The 25440-nt window shown below is 41.2% G+C and overlaps 1 protein-coding gene across 4 annotated transcripts in view; it reads right to left on the reverse strand.

Annotated features, from left to right (window-relative positions):
* Positions 1-620: 620 nt before the first annotated feature.
* Positions 621-25440, reverse strand: part of STAMBPL1 (STAM binding protein like 1) — a 42944-nt gene continuing 18124 nt past the window's right edge. Inside the window, exons 2-12 of one of the 4 annotated variants that reach the window (XM_054983447.1) lie at positions 20689-20847; positions 18203-18283; positions 16739-16956; positions 15061-15136; positions 13121-13216; positions 8745-9087; positions 8318-8442; positions 7095-7232; positions 4786-4898; positions 2533-2632; positions 621-1575 (exon numbers count right to left, since the gene is read on the reverse strand). In XM_054983447.1, coding sequence (XP_054839422.1) covers positions 1519-1575; positions 2533-2632; positions 4786-4898; positions 7095-7232; positions 8318-8442; positions 8745-9087; positions 13121-13216; positions 15061-15136; positions 16739-16956; positions 18203-18232 — 1296 coding nt within the window. In that variant the 5' untranslated portion in view covers positions 18233-18283; positions 20689-20847 and the 3' untranslated portion in view covers positions 621-1518. Of the gene's footprint in view, positions 1576-2532; positions 2633-4785; positions 4899-7094; positions 7233-8317; positions 8443-8744; positions 9088-13120; positions 13217-15060; positions 15137-16592; positions 16668-16738; positions 16957-18202; positions 18284-20688; positions 20848-25440 lie in introns of those variants that run through there. The other 3 variants (XM_054983448.1, XM_054983446.1, XM_054983449.1) reach the window with 3 other exon arrangements.

Below are 25440 nucleotides of genomic sequence, written 5' to 3' on the forward strand. Positions count from 1 at the left end.
AGAATTGCTGTGTAGACTGACCCTTGACATTTCAATCTGAAACACAGACTGAATTATAAAGTATTTTTATTTGCAGTCTTCTTTCTGATTTTTGGTATTTTGGCTACTGTTCATTTTGAACACTTGGTTACTGCACTTAAGATAGTTTGCACCAATGTTTTTATTAGTTTCATGGACCACCAGTGTTCCAGCTCTGCTCTTCCAACTGTTGTCTCCTCCCTGCTTCATAGGAAGCATTACTCAACTGAGAAGCATATGCCAGTGAGGCAATAGGAGTAGTCTGTTTTACTTGGATGTTTCCCTGTCTCCATAAACACTCCTCTCTCTTGCCACTTCAAGCAAGCTTTCTCTAGGACCAAGGTCTTTGGCACCTGAGAAAGGCGGGCTATAAATGGCATAAATAAAATCAAAGTAAATACAATAAATTTCACCCTTTTTTAAAAAAAGGGAAGAGGTGGTATTCAGGAGCCTTAAGAAAGTCCATAGTGCCTACCCTAATCCTACTATATAAAAGAGTGTGTTCCAGACAAATCACTTCCTACCCTGGTGTGCCACCAGAGGGTGCTGCCGCAGAGGTAAGCCCACGCCAGGATCAGGAGGGGAGCAGGTAGCAATGCCTGCCCCCCAACTTCACCTAGCTGGGATCAGGCACGAAGCAGGGGACAATGCCCGCTCCCCTTCACCCAGCTGGGATCAGGTACAGGGCAGGCGGCAATGCCCGCCGCCCTTCACCCAGCTGAGATCAGGCACAGAGCAGGCAGCAATGCCCGCTTCCCCTTCACTTGGCCGGAATCCGGCATGGAGCAGGAGGCAATGCCCGCTCCCCCTTCACTTGGCTGGAATCCGGCATGGAGCAGGAGGCAATGCCTGCCCCCTTCACCCAGCTGGGATCAGGAGCAGAGCAGGCAGCAATGCCCACCCCCCTCACCCAGCTGGAATCCAGTGTGGAGCAGGAGGCAATGCCCGCCCCCTTCACCCAGCTGGGATCAGGAGCAAAGCAGGTGGCAATGTCCACCCGACACCTTCACCCTGCAGGCATGGAGCAGGAAGCATTTCCCGCCCCCCCCCCTTCACCCGGCCGGGATCAGTCATGGAAGAGGAGGGCCCTCCCCTTGCTAGAGCCCATTGTATTTTTACCCACAATGGGCTTTGTTGCTAGTCCAACATATATGAAAAAGTGTACCTTAAAAAAATGCAGTTAAGAAAAATCATGAAGGCAGAAAGATCAGAAGCAGTACAAAAATCCCAGTGTTGTCACTGTTCCAAGTTCACTTTATTGTCATATCACAGTATTTCAGAATAAACAAAAGATCCTGATTGAATGCCACTGTGAACTCTGTCTCGACAGAACAACAAAATAATTTCAACATGGGAAAGGGTAATAAATATCAAATTATTAAATTTAAAATGTACAAATATAAAACGTCAGTAACTTTTGAAAAACACTAGTAAAATCTGGCAGCCACTGTTCTCCTTTGGGCATCTGTTTTAAGAAAGGCCTTTCGTCTCTCATCCACATCATCTCAGATCCAAAACAGTTATTTTTACATCTTTCCCAATGACATGTTTACAAGTCTGTAAACAAAATAATCAAATCAGTCAAAGGCATCTATTAGTGGGCAATCAGTTGCAGGATGATAAAACTCTGAATTCAATCCAGAACTGAACATTTAAGAGAAAGTACACAATACTGGCTTGCTTCTTTGAAAAAATGGTATTTATCCAATGGTTAGTGCTGCCTCGTCAATGGGATCCAATAATACCAATAGGTAGTAGGGAGAGTGTTTTCCTGGTGCTCAAATCAGCATTTTTTTTTTCTGGCTCACCCCTTCCCTTTCTTGAAAGTCTGCTGTCATATAAAGGCAGATGTAGGAAGCAGTAATTACCAAGTTTTTGTGACATCAATGCACTATAACAATCTTGTCCACATGGGAAAATGGCAAACCACCTCTGTTAGTCTCTTGCCATGAAAACCCCACCAGGGGTGGCCATAAGTCAACTATGACTTGAGGGCAGGATTTCATTTTCATATCTTTGGTCAACGTCAAGCTTAGTCACATTGTTTTTTGTGTAACCCAATGAAAAGGAGTGATCAGTGCCTGGAATATTAGGGAGGTAGGAGTTGTTGGGTATGTTTAACTCTCTTTACATGGAAGGAGGAAGGGCAAATTTTAATCCTAGCTCAAGTCAACTGGGAGCTGGCAGAAAACACACAGCAGAAAAGTGATAGGATTCGTGCTTATTTCTGCTCCTCTTTCACCAGTAGACTACAGCTAACTCCAGGGAGAAGAGAGGCAAAGAAATGGAGTTCATGTATCCTATCCTTTTCTAGAGGCAAACTGGTAGAATAACCCTGGCAGAATGTAAACAACAATCTCCAAAGTGTATGTTTTGAGATATTATTAACGAATCATTTCTTTCAGTAGTGCTGCCACTTGTAATGATCTTAAAAAACCCTACTCTCTAACAATATGTTTATGTTTTAATGTATATCCTTAACCAAAGTGGTAGTAAGTAAGATGTTATTCTTACATTAAATAGCCTAGGGTCCTTGGTATGAGGATGGAAGGCCTTCTTTTTACAAGCAGAAACTTCCAACATCCCAGCATTAGTAAGTCTGAAGACTCCGGTGCTGGAAAGGAAAAGAACAAGAGCAACATGTAAAAAATGGCGCTCCTTTGCATTCTGAAAATCTATCCACAGGTTAGCTAGAATCATAATCAAAGGCGCACATCTTCATAGTTCACTATGGTCAAATCCACATTACTCATTCTAAGTCGCATGTTCCCCGCATTCCCCACGCAATCCCGAGTGCCGGTCACATTACCTCATTAAACAGACGCATTTCATTCGCATTTCTCCCGAATATGTGGTCACAGGTTTTCAACGGGAGTTTCACGGTGGCCGTGAACGGGCCAATGCGCAATTTACGTGGTTTTTTAAAAAAACCACCCCCCTTCCTGTCTCTCCGGCAGTTATGAGAGTTCCTATTGGCTGATTCAACTTGCAAGTGCTCCGTAGTCTGCAAAAGACTGTTTTTGACTTCATAGCATTGGATTTATTGATTATGCTGTTTCTGAATCAAATCTAGTAGTTTGAAAAATCATTTTGGGGTGAATCCACCCTCAGAACGGACTCGCGAAACTTCCTTTTTAACTGTTTTTTATTTTTTTTATTTTATATTACTGTAATATCGAAATTATGAAATATCAAAATAATGACACTCCAAGGAAGTGAAACTTCAGTAAAATTCAGGCACTGAACTGTCCTGCATAGGAAATGCCCACAAAAGCTTCCCAAATGCTTCCAAATTTCCAAAAAAGAAACGGGAGACAGCCATCAGTGCTGTCAGTGGGGGAAAGAGAGGCAACATTATCTTCAATGATGTTTCTTTATAAGGAAAGATCGAAATAACGGAAAAGTGCGCTCAAAAATTTTTTAAAAAATGGGCGGGAAAAAAAGGTCCCGCCCAAAAAAGCGGTTTTCGAGCGGCCGTGTGACCGGAGGGACGCGCGAGAAAGACGGATTGGAAGCAGGAATGTGAACAAAGAGGAAAAAATCGTGGATTGGAGGCAAACGGAAGATATCCGATAAACATGCGGGTAATGGGTGAATGTGGATTCGACCTATGTGTGAATAGTCAGAGGTGGGCCTGAAAATGCATAAAGAACAGACAAACTTAAAACTTTATTATTTTAAATCAAACTCATCCCTGAATACTGACATGAGTAGCCCAATCCCATGGAACTGGGGAGAAAGGTGGGGTGTAAATACATAAATAAATAAAAATGATAGATTAATAATAACATTTGATTTATATACTGCCCTTCAGGATGACTTAACACCCACTCAGAGCAGTTTACAAAGTATGTCATTATTATCCCCACAACAAAACACCCTGTGAGGTGGGTGGAGCTGAGAGAGCACCGAGAAGCTGTGACTGACCCAAGGTCACCCAGCTGACTTCAAGCAGAGGAGTGGGGAATCAAACCTGGTTCTCCAGATTAGAGTCCCATGCTCTTACCATTACACCAAATTGGCTCTCTATTCTAAGGTTCATTGTTAGAAGGACTGGCAAACCTCAGTATTTTATTTTTAATTATCACATTAATATACTAGAACCAAAAGAGCATTACCAAAAAACCCCCACCTTATTATGCCCTTAATTTACAGCCCTTCCACTTAAACTAAACAGAGCTTTCCACACTAAAGGCAAATCCCTGTATTTAAGCAACAGGCAGTCAAGAAACAGGGAGAGGGTGACAAAGGAAGTCCACAGACACCTTTTGTTCCCAGCAGTGACTCAATGCACTGAAGTGCATTAGAGGAGTGAAGAGGGGGAAAACGGGCATCAAACGGGCATCAAACGGGCCTATCAATGATAATTCTTCCTCATGTAGAGATAGTACTCTGGATACTCCCTCCCCAAAGGATTTCTATTGGGACAAAAAATGAAATTATGAAACTCCAAGTCTGAGAATTAACCACAAAAACCTGTTCGCTAACTTCACACATTGTAATACAATTAAAGTTTGCAAATAATAGGAAGAATATGGAAATAATTGGAAGAAAATTAAGGAATATATTATAGAAGATCGAGACTGCAAAATAAAACTGACTGCCAATGAATTATCTCTAAGAACAAGAAATTGTTCAGTCTTTTTCTCTCTTCACCTTGACATTTAAAAAAACGATTTTGTAGGTGACTTGACTATAGAAAAAGTACTTATTTGAACATTACTGAAAGCTTAGAAAGAAAAGGAGAGGGAGAGAGAAAAAACTCACTCATTGTGTTTTGGTGAACAAACAATTGCAATAGCTTCCGGTAACATTAGCTGATAAGAGCAATGTGTATGAAGATCAACACTAGATAAGAATGCAGTCTGCGTTGGATGCGTCTACAAAGAAAAAAAGGGAAAGCTCTACACAGTGGACCAATCAAGGCTAAAATACCATCAAGGAGAAATTGTTAGTTTATAGGTATGTATTTTACACTTCTGTCAAAGGAAACCACTTATGTCATTACCCGCACCTAAAGGGATAAGACAGAAATGGACACCTTATCAAATCATAGATGATAAATAACGCTTTTTGAAAGTGTAAAGTGGAATAAGGCAAGAAAAAATTCTGAAACAAACCGAAAACAAGGGCTTTTGCCAATGCAACTCTTTCTAGAAAACTGGAAAAGTACAGTCAACTAAATTTCAACTTGAATTTGGTTGGTTTAATTAGTTTCTTGGAGTGTACCCAGAATAACGTAATTTGAACGGTGAGCTCACGGAAGAAAGATACTAATTCTTGATTTAGTTAAATATACAATCTTTCTCTTAAGCGTTAAGATCACTGGAAACTTTTTCTTCCTTCACAGCATTGCTTGTGGCCCTAGTAACATTCACAAGGCCATTTTCACCCTTCCTAGAGAAGTTTTAAACAAATTTAAATAGAAAATTGCCAAACAAATCTTTAACTGAAAAAACTTGCAAGGCACTTATAATGCAGGCAGCCTAACAAACACATGAGGGAAGATGCACAAAGGATATTGGTACTGTATTTTGCCTCAAGTATGTGTGTTATTTAAGGAGCAAACCAAAACTGCCTCGGTGGCCCTGATCAGGACAGAAAGGCGGGGTATAAATTTTGTAAATAAAACAAACAAATAAAAATAACTTGTGTAGCAAGAGGAGGGGAAAAACACCCATTCATGATTGTATGACTGACTGTAAGCACTCTTAATTGTGTTACTGGCCTCAGTATATTTTATATAATGTTATATAATGTTAAAACGTTTGCTTTATTTAAAAAAAAAAGACTATGAAGACTTGCAGACGGGGTTTGATCTAGTCAGGGCTTTTTTTCTGGGAAGAGGTGGTGGAACTCAGGACCGCACAAAGACATCACTTTAGGTCAGCTGGAACAAGGGGGGAGTTTTTTAAAGTTTAAATCGCCCTCGGCAAAAATGGTCACATGGCCGGTGGCCCCGCCCCCTGATCTCCTGACAGAGGGGAGTTTAGATTGCCCTCCGCACCACACAATCTAAACTCCCCTCTGTCTGGAGATCAAGGGGCGGGGCCACCGGCCATGTGACCATTTCCAAGAGGTGCCGGAACTCCATTCCACCGCGTTCCAGATGAAAAAAAGCCCTGGATCTAGTGATCTGCTTGCACAAGGACTGTCACCTTCTCTACTCCCCCCTCCCCTATGCAGTACTTTCCAACCCTGGGAAAATTGACTTCCAACATTGCAGGACCTGCATGGTTGATGAGCCCACTCTCTGCAGTTTTCCATCAGCAAAGCTCCAATCACAGAAGAAACAGTTGAACTGATAGCAGAAAAAAAGTGGGTGATTTCACCTTTCCCTCACTGCAGCCTACATTGCTATTATACCCTGCTGGACCACATGATCCTGAAACCCCAAGGAATCAATTTTCCCAAAGTTGGAAGTGGCTGCGGGGAGGGGGGGATCCATAACCATGTGGGCCTTCCACTGACAGATCAGTGGATCCGACCCATTATCTCCAACGGAACTAAACATATAAATGTGACCTAAGGCCACTGTCAGAGAAAGTGAATCACACAAACACTGTATGTGAGAGTATTTGTACATTGTAGAAAAAAAATGTATTAGTGTTTTGGCATGTCCAGTTTGCCAATTCAGCTGCAGTACTGATCCAAACACCTCTTGAGATGTAAGGTTGTATTTGAGTTAAGCTGTGAATTATGAACACACCAAAACAATTTCATCTACATGTTTTCAGTTCTGCACTGATCAGCTTGCCCAGGATGTAACACAATAATATGAATTTGACATTTGCCCTGCCATTTTGCCAGCAACAATGATAATCCATCACCTATACCATGTACATCTACCCCTATGGAGGCAGGGGGGAAAACCAACTATATCATGAACTTTATGCTTGATTAGCTCATTTCTTATTTCTTTCCACCTTTTTCAGGTGGCGAGACTAGGAAAAGTTACACCTGTATTTGAGGGCTGTCATTTTCCCCCCTGTAATGCTGATACAACTGTATGTTCTTTTTTAAAAATCTACATTCTTGCCCTCCCAGCCCCAGCACTTCACTGCCTGTATACTTACATGAATCCAGCCTAGAGTGAGGAGATCATGTTGGTCTTGAACACTGAATAGCTCTTCCACATTCTCCATGTCACAGTAGTCTGGCCCTGCAGATTGTTTTGGTACTACCACATGAGTGATAATGAATTCATTATGGGTCTGTAAAACACAAAGGTGGAAAGATATCTTTTTCAACCAGCAACTTTAATCTTCAGAACCTAACACTGGAATATGCTGGCATAGTCCTTACTACTGCTTTAAGTGAAGCTGTGCTAATTTATACCAGCTGAAGCTTCATCCCCCTGACATCAGTGGAATTTACTTCTTAGGGCCAAGCTACAAGTGACGAATGACACTTGAACGGCAAGTGAACAGACTCACATGTATTCCTCCCTGTTCACTTGTACTCCACTTTGCGCTCCACAGTGGAGTGCAAAGTGGAATGCAAGTGAACAGGGAGGAATACATGTGAGGGCCAAGCTACAAGTGACGAATGACACTTGAACAGCAAGTGGATCGAGTGGAGAGCAAGTGGAGGGCAAGTTAACAGGGAGGAATACACTTGCCGTTCAAGTGTCATTTGTCACTTGTAGTTTGGCCCTGAGTCTGTTCACTTGCCGTTCAAGTGTCATTCGTCACTTGTAGCTTGGCCCATAGTAAACATATACAGAATTGGCCTGCAGACTGCATGCTTTTAATCTTCTTATTAAACATAATGGTCATATTCAGCATCTGTGTATACCTCATGTGCCAGGGTGAATAGTTTTTATATCATCCATGTCTCAGACACAATTAAGTATTTTGGAAGAGAGCATCAGACACTAGCATACATTACTGCGATGTAAAACCCAAGCATATTTTTTAAAAAGCAAAATAAGAGGATAAAACACATCATTAAATTCCGCTATCCTTAATGTCAGTTTTCTGGCAATAAAACTGCATTTCATGGAAGTTAGAAAAAATCATGACAAATCTTTTAATGGTGCCTAACTGCACCACAAGTGGATAGCAGCAAGTTAATTAAATTCCATACCTCCCGCATAATTAACTATTCATGCAGAAAGGCAAACTTCAGACTTTAATTCAGTAAGAGTTTCTGAACAGACCCATACAAGCTATTTTACAGAAAGCCAGCTATATAGCACACTTTAAAATCTGCTTTTGATCTGATACCACTTCATTATAGGAAAATACATTACTATTACAAGTGCCTTCCCCATACAAATGTGAAGATTCGACTGTACCAGTTTTCCACAGAGAATTCCACATGTCTCTATTCCTCTTACTGTATTTGCTTCTGCAAGCAGCAGAAACTTGTGACAAAGATCCTTGGGCAAAACTACACTTCGCAGCCCTTCAGTCACACTGCCTGGCAAGGAAAGGGAGGCAGAGAGGGGAAGGGGGGTCATTCACAGAGAAATCTTACAGTAAAATGCTTCCCTAAAACACAGTGCTGAACTGGAGCCTAACACTTTTGATTGTCTGACATGTAAACATTTGTATTTCTGTAGGTATTTAAGTTTGATCTTTTAATATATCTGAAATGTGATGGTAACCCTGACCTGAACATTCATGCTAAAATGGTCCATATATGAGTATTCTAAAATGGGAGGTATTTTAAAAATAAAAACGGGGGGCAATGGCCCTTTAGGAAGAAAGATGTTTGCTTACTCTGGACAGCACTCAGTGTAGCAGCTGGTTTTATTGCCCGACTACTTGGAGGTGATCCACCAGCAGAGGCTTCACTCTTGCTTGTTAATGTAGTGGACAAAGTATTGTTCAGATGTGGTGGAAGGCATGAGGACAGCACGCTCCCATCTGTCTGCTCAGATGAAATAGAATTATCTTTAATTTTCTGATCACGGGCTAGTTCTTGCTTCTTCAGTTGATCTTCAAAGTACTGAAACTGTTCTTTTTCCAGCTGCTGTTGACGGATTTGTGCAATTCGCTTTTTCTCTGCTTCAATCAAATTCTGCTGCTCTAGTTTCTTCAGTAATTCAGCTTTGCATTTGTTCTGGAAAAATATGTTAAGTGAAGAGATGAAACCAACAATCAAAGACAAGGGAGGGAACCTCACTAAAGAAGGCCAAATCCCTTAGTTTTACACTCTGGCTTCTTTCAGTGGTGCTGGCCTGTTTTGATTGTGCTTTGAAGGTCTTTGGAGAAGTAGAATATACATTTTCTAATTAAATAAACAGAACCATTGGGGCCAACACCACATGTGATAATGCAGACCATATCTTTAGATATGGCTCTGCCTCAGTCATTTGTGTAACTGCTTATCCTCTACATTATTATTATTTATTTTATTTTTATTTTATTTATTTCAAATTTGTATTCCACCCACCCTGTGAGCGGGCTCACGGTGGATAACAACATATTAAAAATACATTTAAAAATTCATGTTCATTAAAAACAACACATTTAAAACAAGATGGTGGACAGCCTTCACAGGGAGGGTTAAGATTTATACACCCCTTTTTTTCCAGGCCGGCGGAGGCCCAGCCTCAGCCATATGCCTGGCAGAACAACTCTGTCTTGCAGGCCTGGCGAAAAGATAGTAGGTCCTGCTGGGTCCTGATTTCAGCAGACAGAGCGTTCCACCAGGTGGGAGCCAGGACCGAAAAGGCTCTGGCTCTAGTCGAGGCTAGGCGGGCCTCCTTGGGGCCAGGGACCACCAACAGCTGTTTGTCCCCTGATCGGAGTATCCTCTGGGGAATATATGGGGAGAGATGGTCTCATAGATACGCTGGTCCCAGTCCACACACGGCCTTATAGGTCAATACCAGAACCTTGAATCTGATCTGGTACTCCACTGGCAACCAATGCAGCTCGCGTAATTACAGTGTTATATGCATCTTATTTGGCACTCTCGTAATAACATGCACCACTGTATTTTGTACCAGCTGTAACCTCCGGGTCTGGCTCAAGGGCAGCCCTGCGTACAGCGAGTTACAGTAATCTAGCCTAGAGATGACCGTTGCTTGGATCACTGTAGTTAGTCACAGGTTGACAGGTAAGGGACAAGTTGCCTGGTCTGCTGCAGATGGAAAAAAGAGGACCTGACAACCACTGTGACCTGTGCCTCCATTTTCAGGGAGGCATCCAAGATCACCCCCAGGCTCTTAACCCTCGGAAATGGCACTAACAGTGCCCCATTGAGGGCCAGGAGCCGGAGTCCCAAACCTAATCCCCCGTGGCTCAAGTACAGGACCTCCGTTGGGTTCCGTTTCAGCCGACTCTGCTTCAACCAACCAGTCACGGCTGCAAAAGCATGTTCCAGGACATCTGGGGCTGAGCCGGGCCAGCCGTCCATCATCAGATACAACTGGGTGTCATCTGCATATTGATGACACCCAAGTCCGAAACTTCGCACCAACTGGGCAAGGGGGCGCATACAGATGTTAAACAATAATGGGGAGAGTATTGCTCCCTGTGGGACTCCACACACCAAAGGGTGGCAGGATGACAATTTTTCCTCAAGCGCCACCCTCTGTTCCCGACCATGGAGAAAAGAGACAAGCCACTGTAAGGCAGTCCCTCGTATCCCCACATTGGCGAGGCGGTGAGTCAGAAGATAGTAATTGACTGTATTGAACGCTGCCGACAGATCCAATAATATCAGCAGCGTCGAGCTGCCTCAATCCAGATGTCTATGAAGATCGTCTGTGAGGGTGACCAGCAACGTCTCTGTCCCATGTCCCGGATGGAACCCAGACTGGAAGGGGTCTAGGGCTGAGACATCCTTCAGGGGCACCGAATTATACAGGCACAGTGACAAGGAGAATTAAAATCCCACTTAGTTAAATAACAGTGCAATCCTGAACAGAATTACACTGTTCTTAGTCTACTGAAGTGAATGAGTGTGTAGCTCAAAAGACAAGAATAACTGTTTAGGTTGTATTGTAAATCTATCAAGCCTTCCTGTGTATTTATATTCATTTATTACTTCTGTATGCTGCCTTTCTTCTCAGAAACTCTAAGCAGTATACATGGAGTTGATAGATGTCCTATCAAGCACCAATCAGACCCAGATCTGCTTACCTTTAGCAAGATCCCTGTCTCATATGGGCCTAGAAAATGTGTGAAGATTTTAGAGCTGACTCTCACATTACATTTTGTAAGAAGAAGTTAATATTCATATATAGTAATGTAGAAAGGGCCACATTATTGTATATTTTGGTCTTTGGACTGGGAGGAGTAGCAAACACCTTTCAAGACAGGGATAGAATTCAATGAGATCTGAACTCACTGGAAAAGTGGGCACATTTGAATTGGATGCAATTTAACATGGATAAGCACCAGGTTCTTCATCTAAGTAACAAAAATGCAAAGTATGCATACTGGATGAGGGATACACTTCTAGGGAGTGGTGTATGTGAACATGATCTTGGGATATAGGTGGATAGGAAGCTAAATATGAGCAGTCAGTGTAATGCAGCAGCACAAAAGGCAAATGCAGTCTTGGGGTGTATTAACAAAGGCATAACATCCAAATCACAGCATGCCATTATCTCACTATCACACTGGTAGGCCCCACCTGGAGTATTGTGTGCAGTTGTGGAGGCCTCATTTCAAAAACAATGTGGACAAATTGGAATGGGTACAGAGGAGAGCAACCAGGATGATCAGGAGCCTGGAGATCAAGCTCTACGAGGAAAGACTGAGGACCTGGGAATGTTCAGTTTGGAGATGAGGAGGTTGAGGGGAGACATGATTACTCAGAAGAGAGTATTTAAAAGGCTGTCATTTAGAGGATGGAAGGGAGCTGTTCCTATTGGCAGCAGAGAATAGGACTGGAAACAATGGTTTTAAACTACAGAAGGGAAGGTACTGTCTGGATATTAGGAAAAATGTCTTTACATTGGATGATTCTAAACATGTTGGATAATGCACTTCCAATCCTCTTTGTAGATCATTTGGAATGGATTTTTTTGTGTGCGGAACAAAAAATCCACCTCGAACAATTGATAAAGTGCATTGAAAGTGCATTATCCAACGTGTGCGGAATCAGCCATTAAGAGTAATCCAGCAATGGAATCAGCTGCCTAGGGATGTGGTGGGTCCCCCCTCATTGGCCATCTTCAAGGAGTGGCTGGACGAATACTTTTTGAGGATACTTTAGGCCGTTCCTGCATTGGGCAGGAGGTTGGATTAGATGTAAGACCCTTTCCAACTCTATGATTCTATTCTTAGTGCATGTTTTGGCCCTTTAAATGTTTTCATGATTACGTTAACTTACTGAGAGTAACTTACAAATACTTAGGCATGGGATAGGGAGACAAAGCCAACCCAGCCCATAGAATGAAGAACTATGGAAGACATTTTTCCATTCCTAGCTGGACCAACTGCAAAACCCCCTGGCCAGGATGATAATTCTCTGTGGCTTGACTAGATGCCCTGTAAGAAGGTAGGAGGGATGAGGTTGTGACATTCAGAGGGTTTTCACAGATTATGCCCCAAGGCCATGAAGCTTGGCTTTTAAGTAGAAAGCAGTACGTTTCCTGCCAACTGCCAGTCACTCAGGTAATCTTTTGATCTTAATATCATCCTTATTATCAAATTATTGCATTATTGGGGTTATAAAGAGAAGCAAATTATTTATTTATTTAGAGAATGTGTATGCTGCCTCTTCAGAACCTGCTCAAGGTTCATCCCATTCAAAGATAATTACGGATGTCTTTCTCTTTAAGAGAAACCCCCAAACAATTCAGTCCCGTTTATTATTTCATGAAGGGGAAGACAAATGTAACATTAGCATCATTCTATCAAATATAAATTAAATTTCACATGCTTATTTAGATATTTATACTCTACTTTCCTCCCAAACCTAAACCTAAAGCAACTTGCAATACCATTTCCCTCTCCTCTGTTTTACCTAACAACCTTGCAAAGTAGGTTAGACCGAGTGCGAATGACCAGCCCAAGATCACCCAGCAAGCTTCCATGGCAGAGTGGGGATTTCAACCTGGATCTCCCAGATCCTAATCTGACACTGTAACCACTGCATTGTGCTCTATTAAATATATTTGTCTGGTAACATTTACCTTGTCTTGCATATAGTCGTGATATTCTGCACTGTATTTCTTTAGCAAGTCCCTCTTCAGCTCATCAGTCCTTGGAAATGCAATGTCCTTCAGTTTCTTTTTTTTTTTTTTTGGTGGTGGAGTGGAATAAAAACAAAATAAATCAGTATATGCATGTCAGTGCTTCAGCGTCTCCATTTTGAACCATTAGCTGAACACCATATCCAACAGGTATTGTTTATTGTAAACAAAAAGCATGCTCATTGGTATGTATCATCTGTAGTTACTAGAAGTGCCAATACAACATGACCACAGTGCAATTTTAATGAACCCTCCCCCAAATATGGCACAAGAGGTGCAAGTGCTCTTGTTTGATACCGGCAATGATAGCTCCTGCACTGGGAACAGTAGGTAAGATCGTACCTACTTTAGCAGAGAAGCTCACAGAATCAGGTCACAGAAAATCAGTAAATTCAGTCCTCAAGACAGAAACACAAAACAAACATGGGTTCCTGACCCTGAATTCTTGCATTGTTATGCTAATGGAGGGAGGCATATGCAGGGGAGAACTGGCAGACAATGATATTTAAACTCAATTTTTATTCCAGCCAAGTCTGGAAATAAACCAGACTGGGGAAGCAAACAGTTGCAAGTTAAGTGGAGGTGGTATTTACATTAGTGATGCTTGTTCAGTGCTTTCAGTTACATTTTCAGGCAGTAAAAATGCTTAAATAACTCCAGCAATAATGGAAGTCCAAAAAAGATTGAAAACTATGGCTTAATTAGAAGCCAGGAAATCTGTACTCTAGAAAGTCACAGAGAAAAAAAAATACGGTGGTTTCAAATATCTCTCTTTAACCAAAATAAATGTATGGTTTAAATTATCTACTATCACATATGAAACTATGTATGCATTGTATGTTAGCTATAAACCTAACTAGATAAAGGTAATTGTATCTTGCTAATGTGTTTCTATTGTGGTTGTTGGGGGTTTTCCGGGCTGTCTTGCCGTGGTCTTGGCATTGTAGTTCCTGACGTTTCGCCAGCAGCTGTGGCTGGCATCTTCAGAGGTGTAGCACCAAAAGACAGAGATCTCTCAGTGTGTGAGATCTCTGTCTTTTGGTGCTACACCTCTGAAGATGCCAGCCACAGCTGCTGGCGAAACGTCAGGAACTACAATGCCAAGACCACGGCAAGACAGCCCGGAAAACCCCCAACAACCATCGTTCTCCGGCCGTGAAAGCCTTCGACAATACATGTTTCTATTGTGTTTGCTTTTATTTTAGAACAGTAGAAAATAGAGAGTCTGCCGAAGACAGAATCCTAGTCTGACAGAGACCTGACAGAGACCTAAATCAGTTGGCTAGTACAAATTTAAGTAGGAGTGGTGCATCAGTTATGTATTCAGCAATGGTGTGACATTTTCTACCTCGTTTGCCTGTATGAAGGTTAGAGTTATAATTTAGGTGGCAGTCCTATGTCAAGTTTAGTAAGATTTATGGGTAATCCTGCCTAGGGCTGCACTACTGTGAGCACTACTAGTAAAACTCTTCCCTGAATGGGCTTAAACAATGCTCATATATTAGGGCTGCTTGCTGGGGAACCTGGAGTTCTTTGAAAGCTTATCAGGGAACAGGAGACAGCTTTTTTGAAAGACACTACCTAACGTGCCGCTACAAGAGACAGTTAGGTGTGTTCCAAGTTGTACTCTCAGTTTCTTTGGGGATAATACTGAAACTGAACAGGCCTGAACAGTGCCCTGCAGCACTGATTGTTTATCCTGGAGCATACCTTTGCAATGTGCTGGCAGATGTGCATGGGTTCATTATCAGACACACTGATGCCCAATGGTTCCCTGAAGCAGCAAATTTGAAAGCTGCCATTCTAGAGCAGTAAAAGGTTAACAATTCCTAGAAAGAACACTCCCCCCTCCAAAATGCCAGTGAAAAAAGCAACACTACCTTCATAATATCCTGTTTTTCTGGAACTGCACACTGCTGGTAGTCTCGATGACCAGGCAGCTTTTCTACAAACAAGCTAGAAAATGAAACACACTTTTTGTCCCTGATGAATACACACAGTATCATCATTATTTTTTTGTCCCAAGACAAAAGCAGATTGCAGAAATCGTATGGGGCCAGACACATTGTGCTTTTATTCATTCTCACCTTTCTATATCTTTACAAGTTTAAATTATGACACTGCAATTCTACAGTAGGTCCTCACAGAACCTAAATGCACAATAGCTTTAATTTTTATACTATTTACTATGGTGCAATGCCACTAATTCTAATGGAACTATTCTGGAACAGGTGGCTTGTCAATTCCTGCAACAGAAACTGAACTCTAAGGAAATCTGAATCCCCTGTAATGAATGAATGGGGTGGATTTCACACTGGGAGTATTCTGCGCTGTTTATGAGCAGTTTTCGCGACCGTGTCTGCTTCGAATTGGCACCAGCGAGTTTCACACCTAATCAGAAGCCCCAAATTTGCATTGCACAGCCTGGATTCTGTGTTCTACCTCATCCTTTCACAACTGTCTCCTTAGCCCAGGGTTAGTCGCACTCTTTCGTGCTTTTTTTTTTCTGCGCAAGTGCATTACTATTGTGATGCTGGCATCCCAAAGGGGGGCAGGTTGCAACCTCAGAGAACTTTAACCCCTTTTTCTCGCATATCACTTCCGAACACCCCATTTATCTGAGTCATGCAGATGCTATTACGTTCTCGGGACTCTATTGTCTTGGGGTTTAGCAAGCCAAAAATTTTTATTTGCTTGGATAGTGCTTCTTAACCATTGCTTCTTGCACACTTTGGAACTAATCAGTCCCCTTGTTCAACGATGCCAATCCCCCGGTGTGATGTGTTAAATAAACCCTACTGCATGTACTTTGCGGCACTTCTGTCAATTAAAGAAATCTTTAAATAAATTTATGCAGGAAGGGCACGACCACAACTGCATAGAGCACTTGATTTTAGGGCGATGGCACAGGGCACAAATGGAAAAACATGCTGAATACAGTTCTTGCACGCCAACACACATACATGACGCAGGGGGAAAGTGTTGGGAGGAAGTGTGCATAATGAACGAGGGAGAAACTAGCTCAAAAGTGGAAAAAATGCTCAAACGCTCCAATGTTATTGTCCATCGCTAAAAAAAAAAAAAAAAAAGACGGAAATTTTTTTTGGGGAACTGAGGAGAGTGGGTATGGTCACACAACCAACTGACCAATCACATCACGCAGAAAGACTGGAGGGGGCGGAGGGAAGCAAAAACAGGACAAATGCTTTTACACTGGCATAAAGTGGGCTGGGCGCTGGTTGGCGGCGGCATCTGTGAAAATTCGTGATAAGTTTACAGGGGGAAAAATCAGGGAAACCACAGAGAAACCGCGGGGCAGCCTCCCATGATGAGATCTGGAGTGTGAAACCCGTGCAAACATGGAAAGCAAAACAGGTGCCGACACGCTGTTGATACCGACTGCGAAAAGTACCTGAGAAGTACACATTTAATGAGCATTAAAGTGGTCAGCTGGAAAGACTCATCCTTTCTATCAGTCTGTGAAACGGTATCCATTGGCAGCCCTAAAAACTAAATGAAGTATATATCAAATAAAATCCCAAAGCAGAAAATTCTTACGTTATAAACTTATTATAGAGCACAAAGGCATTTTCAAGGTTTCCTTCTTCAAGATACACAGATGCCATACGCTCCATCTCCACTCCAAACCTGAAGTAACGTCGTGGAGTAATGTCTTCATTTATGGTGATATTACAACCAAGCTTGCTTAAGGCACGTACACGTTCTTCGGGGGTCAGCGAAACATCTGTGTGGTCAGGCAGAGCAGCTAGCCTTTTCTGTTAGAGCAAAGATCACAAGTTACATTTCACTTTGATTGTTGACCTTATTCACATACTTTCTTATTCAAGAAACTCAGGAAAAAGCTGCAATTAGCTGCACTTTTTGGTTTCAACAACATTCAAGGAACTTTAATTTTGCTTCTTCCAGGCCATTACAAAATAATGGCAGAAAATTACACTAAAAGCAAGATAATCCCCAGCTGCATGTGCACACCCCAACACACAAAACCACAGCTTCCCAAAAGCTCTTTGCTCTTGCAAGTTTTTTTAAAAAATGCCTATTATGTTACACTTCACTGTAGTTTTTATTTTAAATTGCACTTATGCAGGTGGGTTGCAGTTAATACTTTCAAACCAGTATTAACTACTCCAATATTTTAATTTTACAGAGAAGGATCATGAACGAGGTTTGAAATGTGGTTCGCGCCAAGTCATGACATGGGATAACTGGCTGTTGTTTTCACACTGCCTTCTCCTCCCTGCCCGCCCCAGAACATCTAATAATCTAAATTGGATAACAAGATGTCAACATCCTGATACTTCCCCACTCACCTACACAAGCTGCAGCCAATGTAATGAAGCGGGAATACTATCATGACCAAACTACATATGACATTTAATTAGCTGCAAAAAGCAGCCATTGGATAGCCTAATATGGGTCTGGGATTGCAATGCTGTAGAGATTTTTTAATTTACTGTGCCATTCACCCAACTGAAAATGACCTCTCCTCAGTAGGAAAATAATTTTATTTTGCCTGACTACGGGGAGGGATGTGACATGGGGAGGAAGGGACGTGACATGGGAGGTGATATTCCCTTAGAGATGTGGCCCCCAACCCATGACATTTCCTTGCTGCTGCATTCTCTAATTATGGCTCCCCAGTTTCACCTTTAATGTCCTAACCAGATGTAAACCACTCTAAGACCAATGACTTCAATGGATTTACCAGGGGCTAAGTCTTCCCAGAATCTCACTTTTAGAGTAATTCATCAATATTTTTAAATTGAGAAACAGCATACTAAATGAATTTTAAAAAATAAATGAGTCAGTTTAAAAATAAATAAAGATGGAGAGTCATCTTTCTGCAACTACTTTTCAAAATGATGCAATGTGTTCCAGGGTATATTTTGAGCCTAAAGGGAATGCTTGCTTCTCTCCAGCAAATGCCCACAACATCTAAGCAGACGTTATCATGATTAGCAGTTTCCTATGAATTATGATGCATCGATCCTCAGTACTTACCAAAGAACTCATAGTGAATGGTTGGTCCATATTAGTTTCTCCCTTCCAACCAATTTTACTGTTTTTTCACAGTTCTTCCATCTAGCCACATAAAGAGAATAAGAAAAAAATTCACAGTGATCAACTACAACAATGATCTGATATCTTATACCAAGATTATTTGTCAATAAGGCAGAATGAAAGAAATATTTCTATTCTATTTTCAACTGTATTTAAAACATTTGTTTCTGGGGAAAAATGGCATAAACAGATATGCTGGTTATACCCCAGGGTATTTGGTGCTCCAGAGAGAGAAATTCCAAGTGGTATCCCTCAGCTGTGCAGCACAACTGATTTCCCCCAAACCTGTTGTTTACACAAAACCATACATTTATCTTACTTTGATAACACAGTATTAAAACATTATGTTTACCCTGCACTTCAACACACCAAATATCAATTAACTAAACAACAGTTATATTTTACAGGGCAGGGTTTTGAGAATGTATGCAAAAGCTCACTTTTTACATTCAGTTGTTAACATTAACTCAATTTGCTGACAATTTGCCACCCTTCAATAGAGCCTCAAATCTGATGCTTAAGATGGACACCTCATTCTCATGGGAGTGTCTGACCATTAATATCTTGAGTAGAAGCACTGCTATGTGTACCTTGACTTTTGAAGAAGTGGATTGTCACTACAGGATGGTGTCTCCTCTCTGGAAATTCCCTCCCTGAAAATATCTGCTTGACCTCAAACCTGTTAACTTACCAGCCACGTAGGAATAATTGGTGCGCTTCATTTAGTGGAAAATATGGGGCATGTATCCACACCTGAGTGACTATTTTCAGGAAAGTGTCTGAAGAACTGAGTTAAATTGAGGTGGTGAGAGATGAAGTTCCAAGATTACTGTGTAAACCAAAAACTAGTAAGTCTTGACATACAGATGGCATAAACCCAAGTGCTCTTAAGGAACTCAAATGTGAAATTATTGATTTGTTAACCAGTAAATTGTTGCTAAAATTGCACCGGATGACTGGAAAGTAGTAAATACTACACCATTTTTTTAAGAGGGGGGGGGAGGTTCCAGAGAATTACAGTCCAGTTAGCCTAACATCTATTCCAGGTAAAGTATTAGAAACCATTATTAAAAACAGAAATATTAAGCACTGGGGGAATCAGCATGGCTTCTGTAAGTGGCAGTCCTACGTCACAAATCTTTTAGAGCTTTTGCAGCAGGTTAACCAACATGTGGATAACACTGATGCAGCAGACTTCCAAAAGGCTTTTGACAAGATACCTCACCAAAGACCCCTAACTACGCCAGGAAGTCATAAGATAAAACAACAGGACCTTTTTATGGATTAAAAATTGGTTAAATGATAGGAAGCAAAGACTAGGAATAAGTGGACAGTTCTCACAACATAGGGAAATGAACAATGGAGTCCATCAAGGACTGGTATTGGGTATGGTGCAATTTAATTTGTTCATAAATGGAATTTATGAACCTTCAATTTGGAACTGAAGATGAACAGTGTTGTAATCATATTTGCGGATGACACACAATGATTCAGGATGGTAAAAGCCAAGGCAGATTGTGAAGAGCTACAGGAGGATCTCTCTAACTTGGGTTGGTGGGCTACAATGTGGCAAATCAAGTTTAATGTTGGGAGTGCAATTGGAACAAAAAAAATCCTAACTTTAATTATATGCTGATGGGTTTTGAATTGGCTGAGACTAAGATTAGAAAGTGACTGAGAATAAATAGCCAATATTGTAATTAGAGACAGGCACAAACCGAAATATGAACCAAAATTCGTGATGAACCAGGCTGGTTCATGGTTCGTGAATCATCGGTTCGTCAGATCCCATTTCTGACAAACCGCCACAAACTTTAGGCTGGTTTGTTTGGTTCGTTTTTCAGTTCATCACTGCAGACAGCCTGGCACCAATCAATCAGTTTCCTAGGCAAGAGGGGATGGATTACCTGCAGGCCTTTTGCTAACCCGGAAGTGGTGATTTGCTGGCCTATAAGTGACATTTTCACAAACCAAAACGAACCAATTCATAAACAGGGCAGGTTCGTGAAAGTTCGTGAAACATGATGAACCACGAACCACATGGTTCTTTTTTTTCTGGTTCGTGCCCATCTCTAATTGTAATGCCCCAGATCTATGTTGTGCCTCATTCTGCACACGGTGGTTGCCGTATCTCAAAAAGGATACCACAGAGCTGAAAAAGTACAGAACAGGGCAACCAAAATAGTCAGGTGGTCAGAGCAATTTTCCTGTGAGGAAAGTCTGAAGTGGTGGAGACTTTCCAGCCTAGAAGAAAGATGGCTAAGCACATGGTAGAAGTTTATAAAATCATGCATGGGGAGGAGAAAGGGGACAAAAAGCATTTTTTTCTCCCTCTCCCACAATCCTAGAATTTGGGGACACCCAATGAAGTTGATTTGCAAAAGCTTTTGGTTGTGGAAAGTGCCGCCAAGTTGAAGCCAACTTACAGTGACCCTGTAGGGGTTTCAAGGCAAGAGAAGTTCTGAGGGGGTTTGCCATTGTCTGACTCTGCATAACGACCCTGGACTTCCTTGGTGGTCTCCCATCGAATTACTAACCAAGGCTGACCCTGCTTAGTTTTCAAGATCTGACGAGACTGGGCCAGCCTGCAATAGGGTTAAACAGACAAAAGGAAATACTTCTTTACTCAACAAGTAATTAAATTGTGGATTTCACTGTCAGCGGACATAATGATAGCCTCTCACACAGATGGTTTTAAGGAAGAATTAGAAAGATTCATAGAGGATAGGTCCATCAATGACTAGTAGCCCTGGTGAGTAAAAGAAGCCTCCATATACAGAAGCAGCAACCCTCTGAATACCAGTACTATGAGGCAGTATCAGGGGAAGGCCTTGGCTTCTATGCTGTTTGTTGGCTGTTCAGGTCAACTCATTGGTTGTTGTGTGAAATAGTATGCTGGATAGATGAACCACCAGTCTAATCAAGCAGTGCTGTTCTTAGGATGTTTATTTTGTTTGGTTTTGCTGATGGTTCATTTTGTCTTCTGCTGTTCTACAAAATTGTTTCATGGCTGCTTTTTAAAGTAGAAAAGTCACTTAGTGACCTTTTACTGATGCTTTAATTATGCTGGTTCTGTTTTATTGACTGATCGTTTACTAATCGAAACAGATTTTTGTTTGCTACTTGAAGCAACTGCAACTGCAAGGACTTAGCTAAGTGTTATTATCCAACAAAAATTCTACAAATAAATGAATAATATCTTAATGGTGGAATCTTCCTTGCCATTATGACACTATATGAAGAGCCAAATTTCAGCTTACTGCGTAGCATAGATATGTAAAATATAACCTAGATATGAAGTTACGTATTTTTGAGGAAGCTACAAATTTATCAAGCGTCAGCAAATGATTTTATTATTAACAAAGCAGAATATCACTTAAATTTTATAGTTTGCATGCTACAAGTTTTCTTCAAGTACTATTTCCCCCCTTAACTATCCATCCATTTGAATCCATTTCAATCTCAAATTTAAAATTCTCTTTCATTGTACAAAGAATTGCTGGGTTACTACCCCAGCAGGTTGAATTCACCGCTCCTATTCTTAAAAGGAAAACCCATGACTGACCTACATTATCCACGTTCATCAAAGATTTGTGGCTGAAACATCTTTGGGTTCCTTCTTCCTTTCGGCTTCTGAGCTGTAACCTCAGAATGTGATAATGTCTGCTGAATTTCAATTCAGTAAACAGATACTAAGAGCTAGGCTTTCTTCCCATCAGCTCTAACACTACTGAAAGCAAACAAATCTGTGCTATTACCAACATCTGAAAGAGAAGCTATGTTATTAGTAATTATAGTACAAGATAAGATTTCAAGCCTAATTTATTTCATTACCTGCACAATTGACATGTTTAGAAAATAGTTTCAGGTAGGTAGTCATGTTAGTCTGCAACTCAGCTGAAACAGGTCAGAAAAGCCAGAATGATACCAAGGGATAACCTGCTAAAAGATATGCCTATACGAAAGAACAGAATGCCACTGTTTGTTGCGTTGTCGTCACATACAACTCTCAGCTCAAACCAGTTCAACGCATCATTAATGACTTGCAACCTATGCTGGACAAGGATATTTTTCTCTTAGAAGCATCAGGAGGCAAACTTTTTCTCACCCACATACAGGCTCCTAATCTTAAACAATCTCACTCACAATAATGTACTTCTTAACACTGACTCTGGGATCACAGCCCACAACAAACCAGTATGTCAGCTCTGTCCCCATATTCACTCTGACAACACAATCACTGGACTTAACACCGGTTACCCCGTTGCAGGTTCATTCACTTACTCGTCTTCCAATGTTATACATGCTATCAAGAGTCAGCAATGCCCTTCCACTCTCTACACTGGACAAACATCAGTTCTTATGCAAAAGAATACATGGACACAGGGCTTTTTTTCTGGGAAAAGAGGTGGTGGAACTCAGTGGGTTGCCCTCAGAGAAAATGGTCACATGGCTGGTGGCGCTGAGCAGCGCGGAGGTCAATCTCAACTCCCCTCTGTCTGGAGATCAGGGAGAAGGGCCACCAGCCATGTGACCATTTTCAAGAGGTTCCGGAACTCCGTTCCCCCGCGTTCCCCCTGAAAAAAAGCCCTGCATGGACATAAATCTGACATTAAAAATTACAACACTTAAAAACCAGTGGGAGAACATTTTAATCTTCCCGGACATTCCATTGCTGACCTAAAAGTGGCTGTCCTCAAATGAAGAAACTTCAAGGGCATATTACAATGTGAGATTGCAGGACTCGAGTTGAACAAGTTCTGAACAAGTGAATCCCAGGGCTGAACAAGGATCTAATCTCACTAAATATGCTAATTTCTGCTCTTATCAAGTTGCATTGTACATATACTTCATGAATCCTTTTGCTTCACCCACCTCCTGACTGGGTTATAAAGGCTCAGGGATCTCCATTTTGAAAGCGTTGACTCTCAAAAGCTTATATCCTGAAAATTTTGTTGGTCTCTAACGTTCCACTGGACTCAAATCCTGCATGTTTAGAAAAATGACTAAAAACTGAATTCAAAGCAGAAATTGTAAACTACAGAAAAATGTTGTCTGTAGGTTTCTTAGCCACTAAAGATATGAAAATGTGGTTAAGTGTAAATTTGGGTTCTTATAATGCGGACTTGGACTTTCTGGGAAATAAAGTCAAGATACTGAAGGACGTTCCATTTCTAGTTCGGAAGAGAAGATTTAAGTACAAAAAGCTCGCAGCTCTCCTGAGGGAACGAGGGATAAAGTATAAATGGCTATTTCCGGAAGGAATTTGGTTTAATTATAAAGATCAAGCCTACAAGATAAACTCAGAGGATCAGCTAAGGGATTTTGTGGACAAAAATCAAGAATTCGAGCAAGATACCATGCAAAATGAAGAAGACTCGAAGCCTGGAGGGAGGGGGGAGGCAGTGAGCGCAGTGGCTGTAGCTGCTCAGAGAGAACTGCGTCCGAGGCCCGGGGGGGGGGGGGAAGAAAAATCTAATATGGGTTGTATTTTGTATTTTGCAAGGTCAACCACTCCATCATTACTTTATGAAGGCTTAAATTTTTAACCATGGCAGTATGAAGGGAAAACATTGTAGTGTAGTGTTTATTGTTTGTATGTAACCCCCCTTTTTTCCAGCCCTCCTTCCCTTTTTCTTTCTTCTTTCCCTTTTCCCCTTTCCTAGTACTTTTGTAGATTTCTGTTTTAGATATTAAAAATAAAAAAAAATTCAAAAAAAAAAGTGTAAATTTGGGTTCTGACAAGAAAACAACTGAACGTTGTTTTGAGTAAGAGTCAAAGCCACCCCAACCTTTTTGTGCCTGTGAGCATCTTGGGAATTTTGAGAGGGGCGATGCCGCCCCAAAATGGCCGACACAAGAGCTGGAGCCAAACCCCAAATGGCTGCTACAGGAGACAGAGGCAAATAGAATACATCCCTCCTCATACATCCTGGGAAGAAGGAAATTCTCAAAGAGGAATGGAACCACACACTAAGGAAAGCACAGATGCTTATCAGACCTCCTTATCTTCCAGTGGGATACCCTTTCATTTAACTGAGAGCAGCCAATAACAAGCCCTGACTTACAACGGGTTTGACCACTTTCTGAAAAGCTTGATGTATGCCAAGGGAAGTACAGGTGGGCACCACATTGCGGAACCCTGTTCTAAGATCTCAGTAGGAGCTACATGTGTAATTAATATTCACTAGTATTTGACTGTCCCAAGGTGAGTTTAAGTGTTGTTGATTCCAATTAAGCAATAAATATTCGCTTCCAGTATCTGCATAGATTTTTGGAGGTGGGTTTTAAAATGCTAGTGCTGTGTTTTACATAGCATCATCAGGTCTTGCCAGCACTCATTCTGCTGTGCTGGTCTAATGCTTTAGTCAGCTTGTGATGCTACCTCAGTGGCATAGTTCTGATTTTGTGAAGTCACAGAAATCTTGGCACATAAATTTCTATTCTTATAGAACAGCAGATAGCTTCAGGTAATTAAGGAAGCCCAGAAAAGACTAAATACAGTGTTTTAAGAAATATATTTAATTGACAAACATCTTCCATTAGCTCTCAATAGAAGTTGATTACTTTATTTACTCCTACATTGAGGCTTATTCATTTCAATGAAAGTGGAATTGACTGCTTAGCTACTGTGGAACATTAAGTCAAAGGAGAAACTATTTATAGGATTATGGACAATAATCCCAGTAGAATCACTCTTTTCTAAGCAGAAGATGCCTGTGTCTATAAATCAACACATTATCATCAAAAGCAACCAATAACTTAGAGTTAGTCTATGGTCACAAAGCTGGCATTATCCGTTATCTCACTGTGCACTCTCTTCCTCCAATACAGTACAAATATGGAACCCTAGGCCCACACATATCTGATAGAGCCAAAAGAGCTTGAGTGGGTGAGGATCTCTATGAAGATTTCTCATTGCACATTCACCACACATTTTGTCTTTAAAGCTAAGGAAAAACAGTTCTCCCGTACCCTGAAGGAAACCAGGTATTTTTTTCTACTAGGAGAATTATATTACTCATGGGAATACAGAACTACACTTGACATTTAACTGGTTAAAATATCAGTCACATAATAAAACATTAAATAAAAATTATTAACAAAGAGCAGTGGGAATTTCGCTGCTTACCAAAACACTGCCTTTTATAAGACCCCTAAGCCTGTTATCCTCTGGA

The sequence above is a fragment of the Eublepharis macularius genome, chromosome 6 (genome assembly GCF_028583425.1).
Source record: "Eublepharis macularius isolate TG4126 chromosome 6, MPM_Emac_v1.0, whole genome shotgun sequence".
Taxonomy (NCBI): Eukaryota; Metazoa; Chordata; class Lepidosauria; order Squamata; family Eublepharidae; genus Eublepharis; species Eublepharis macularius.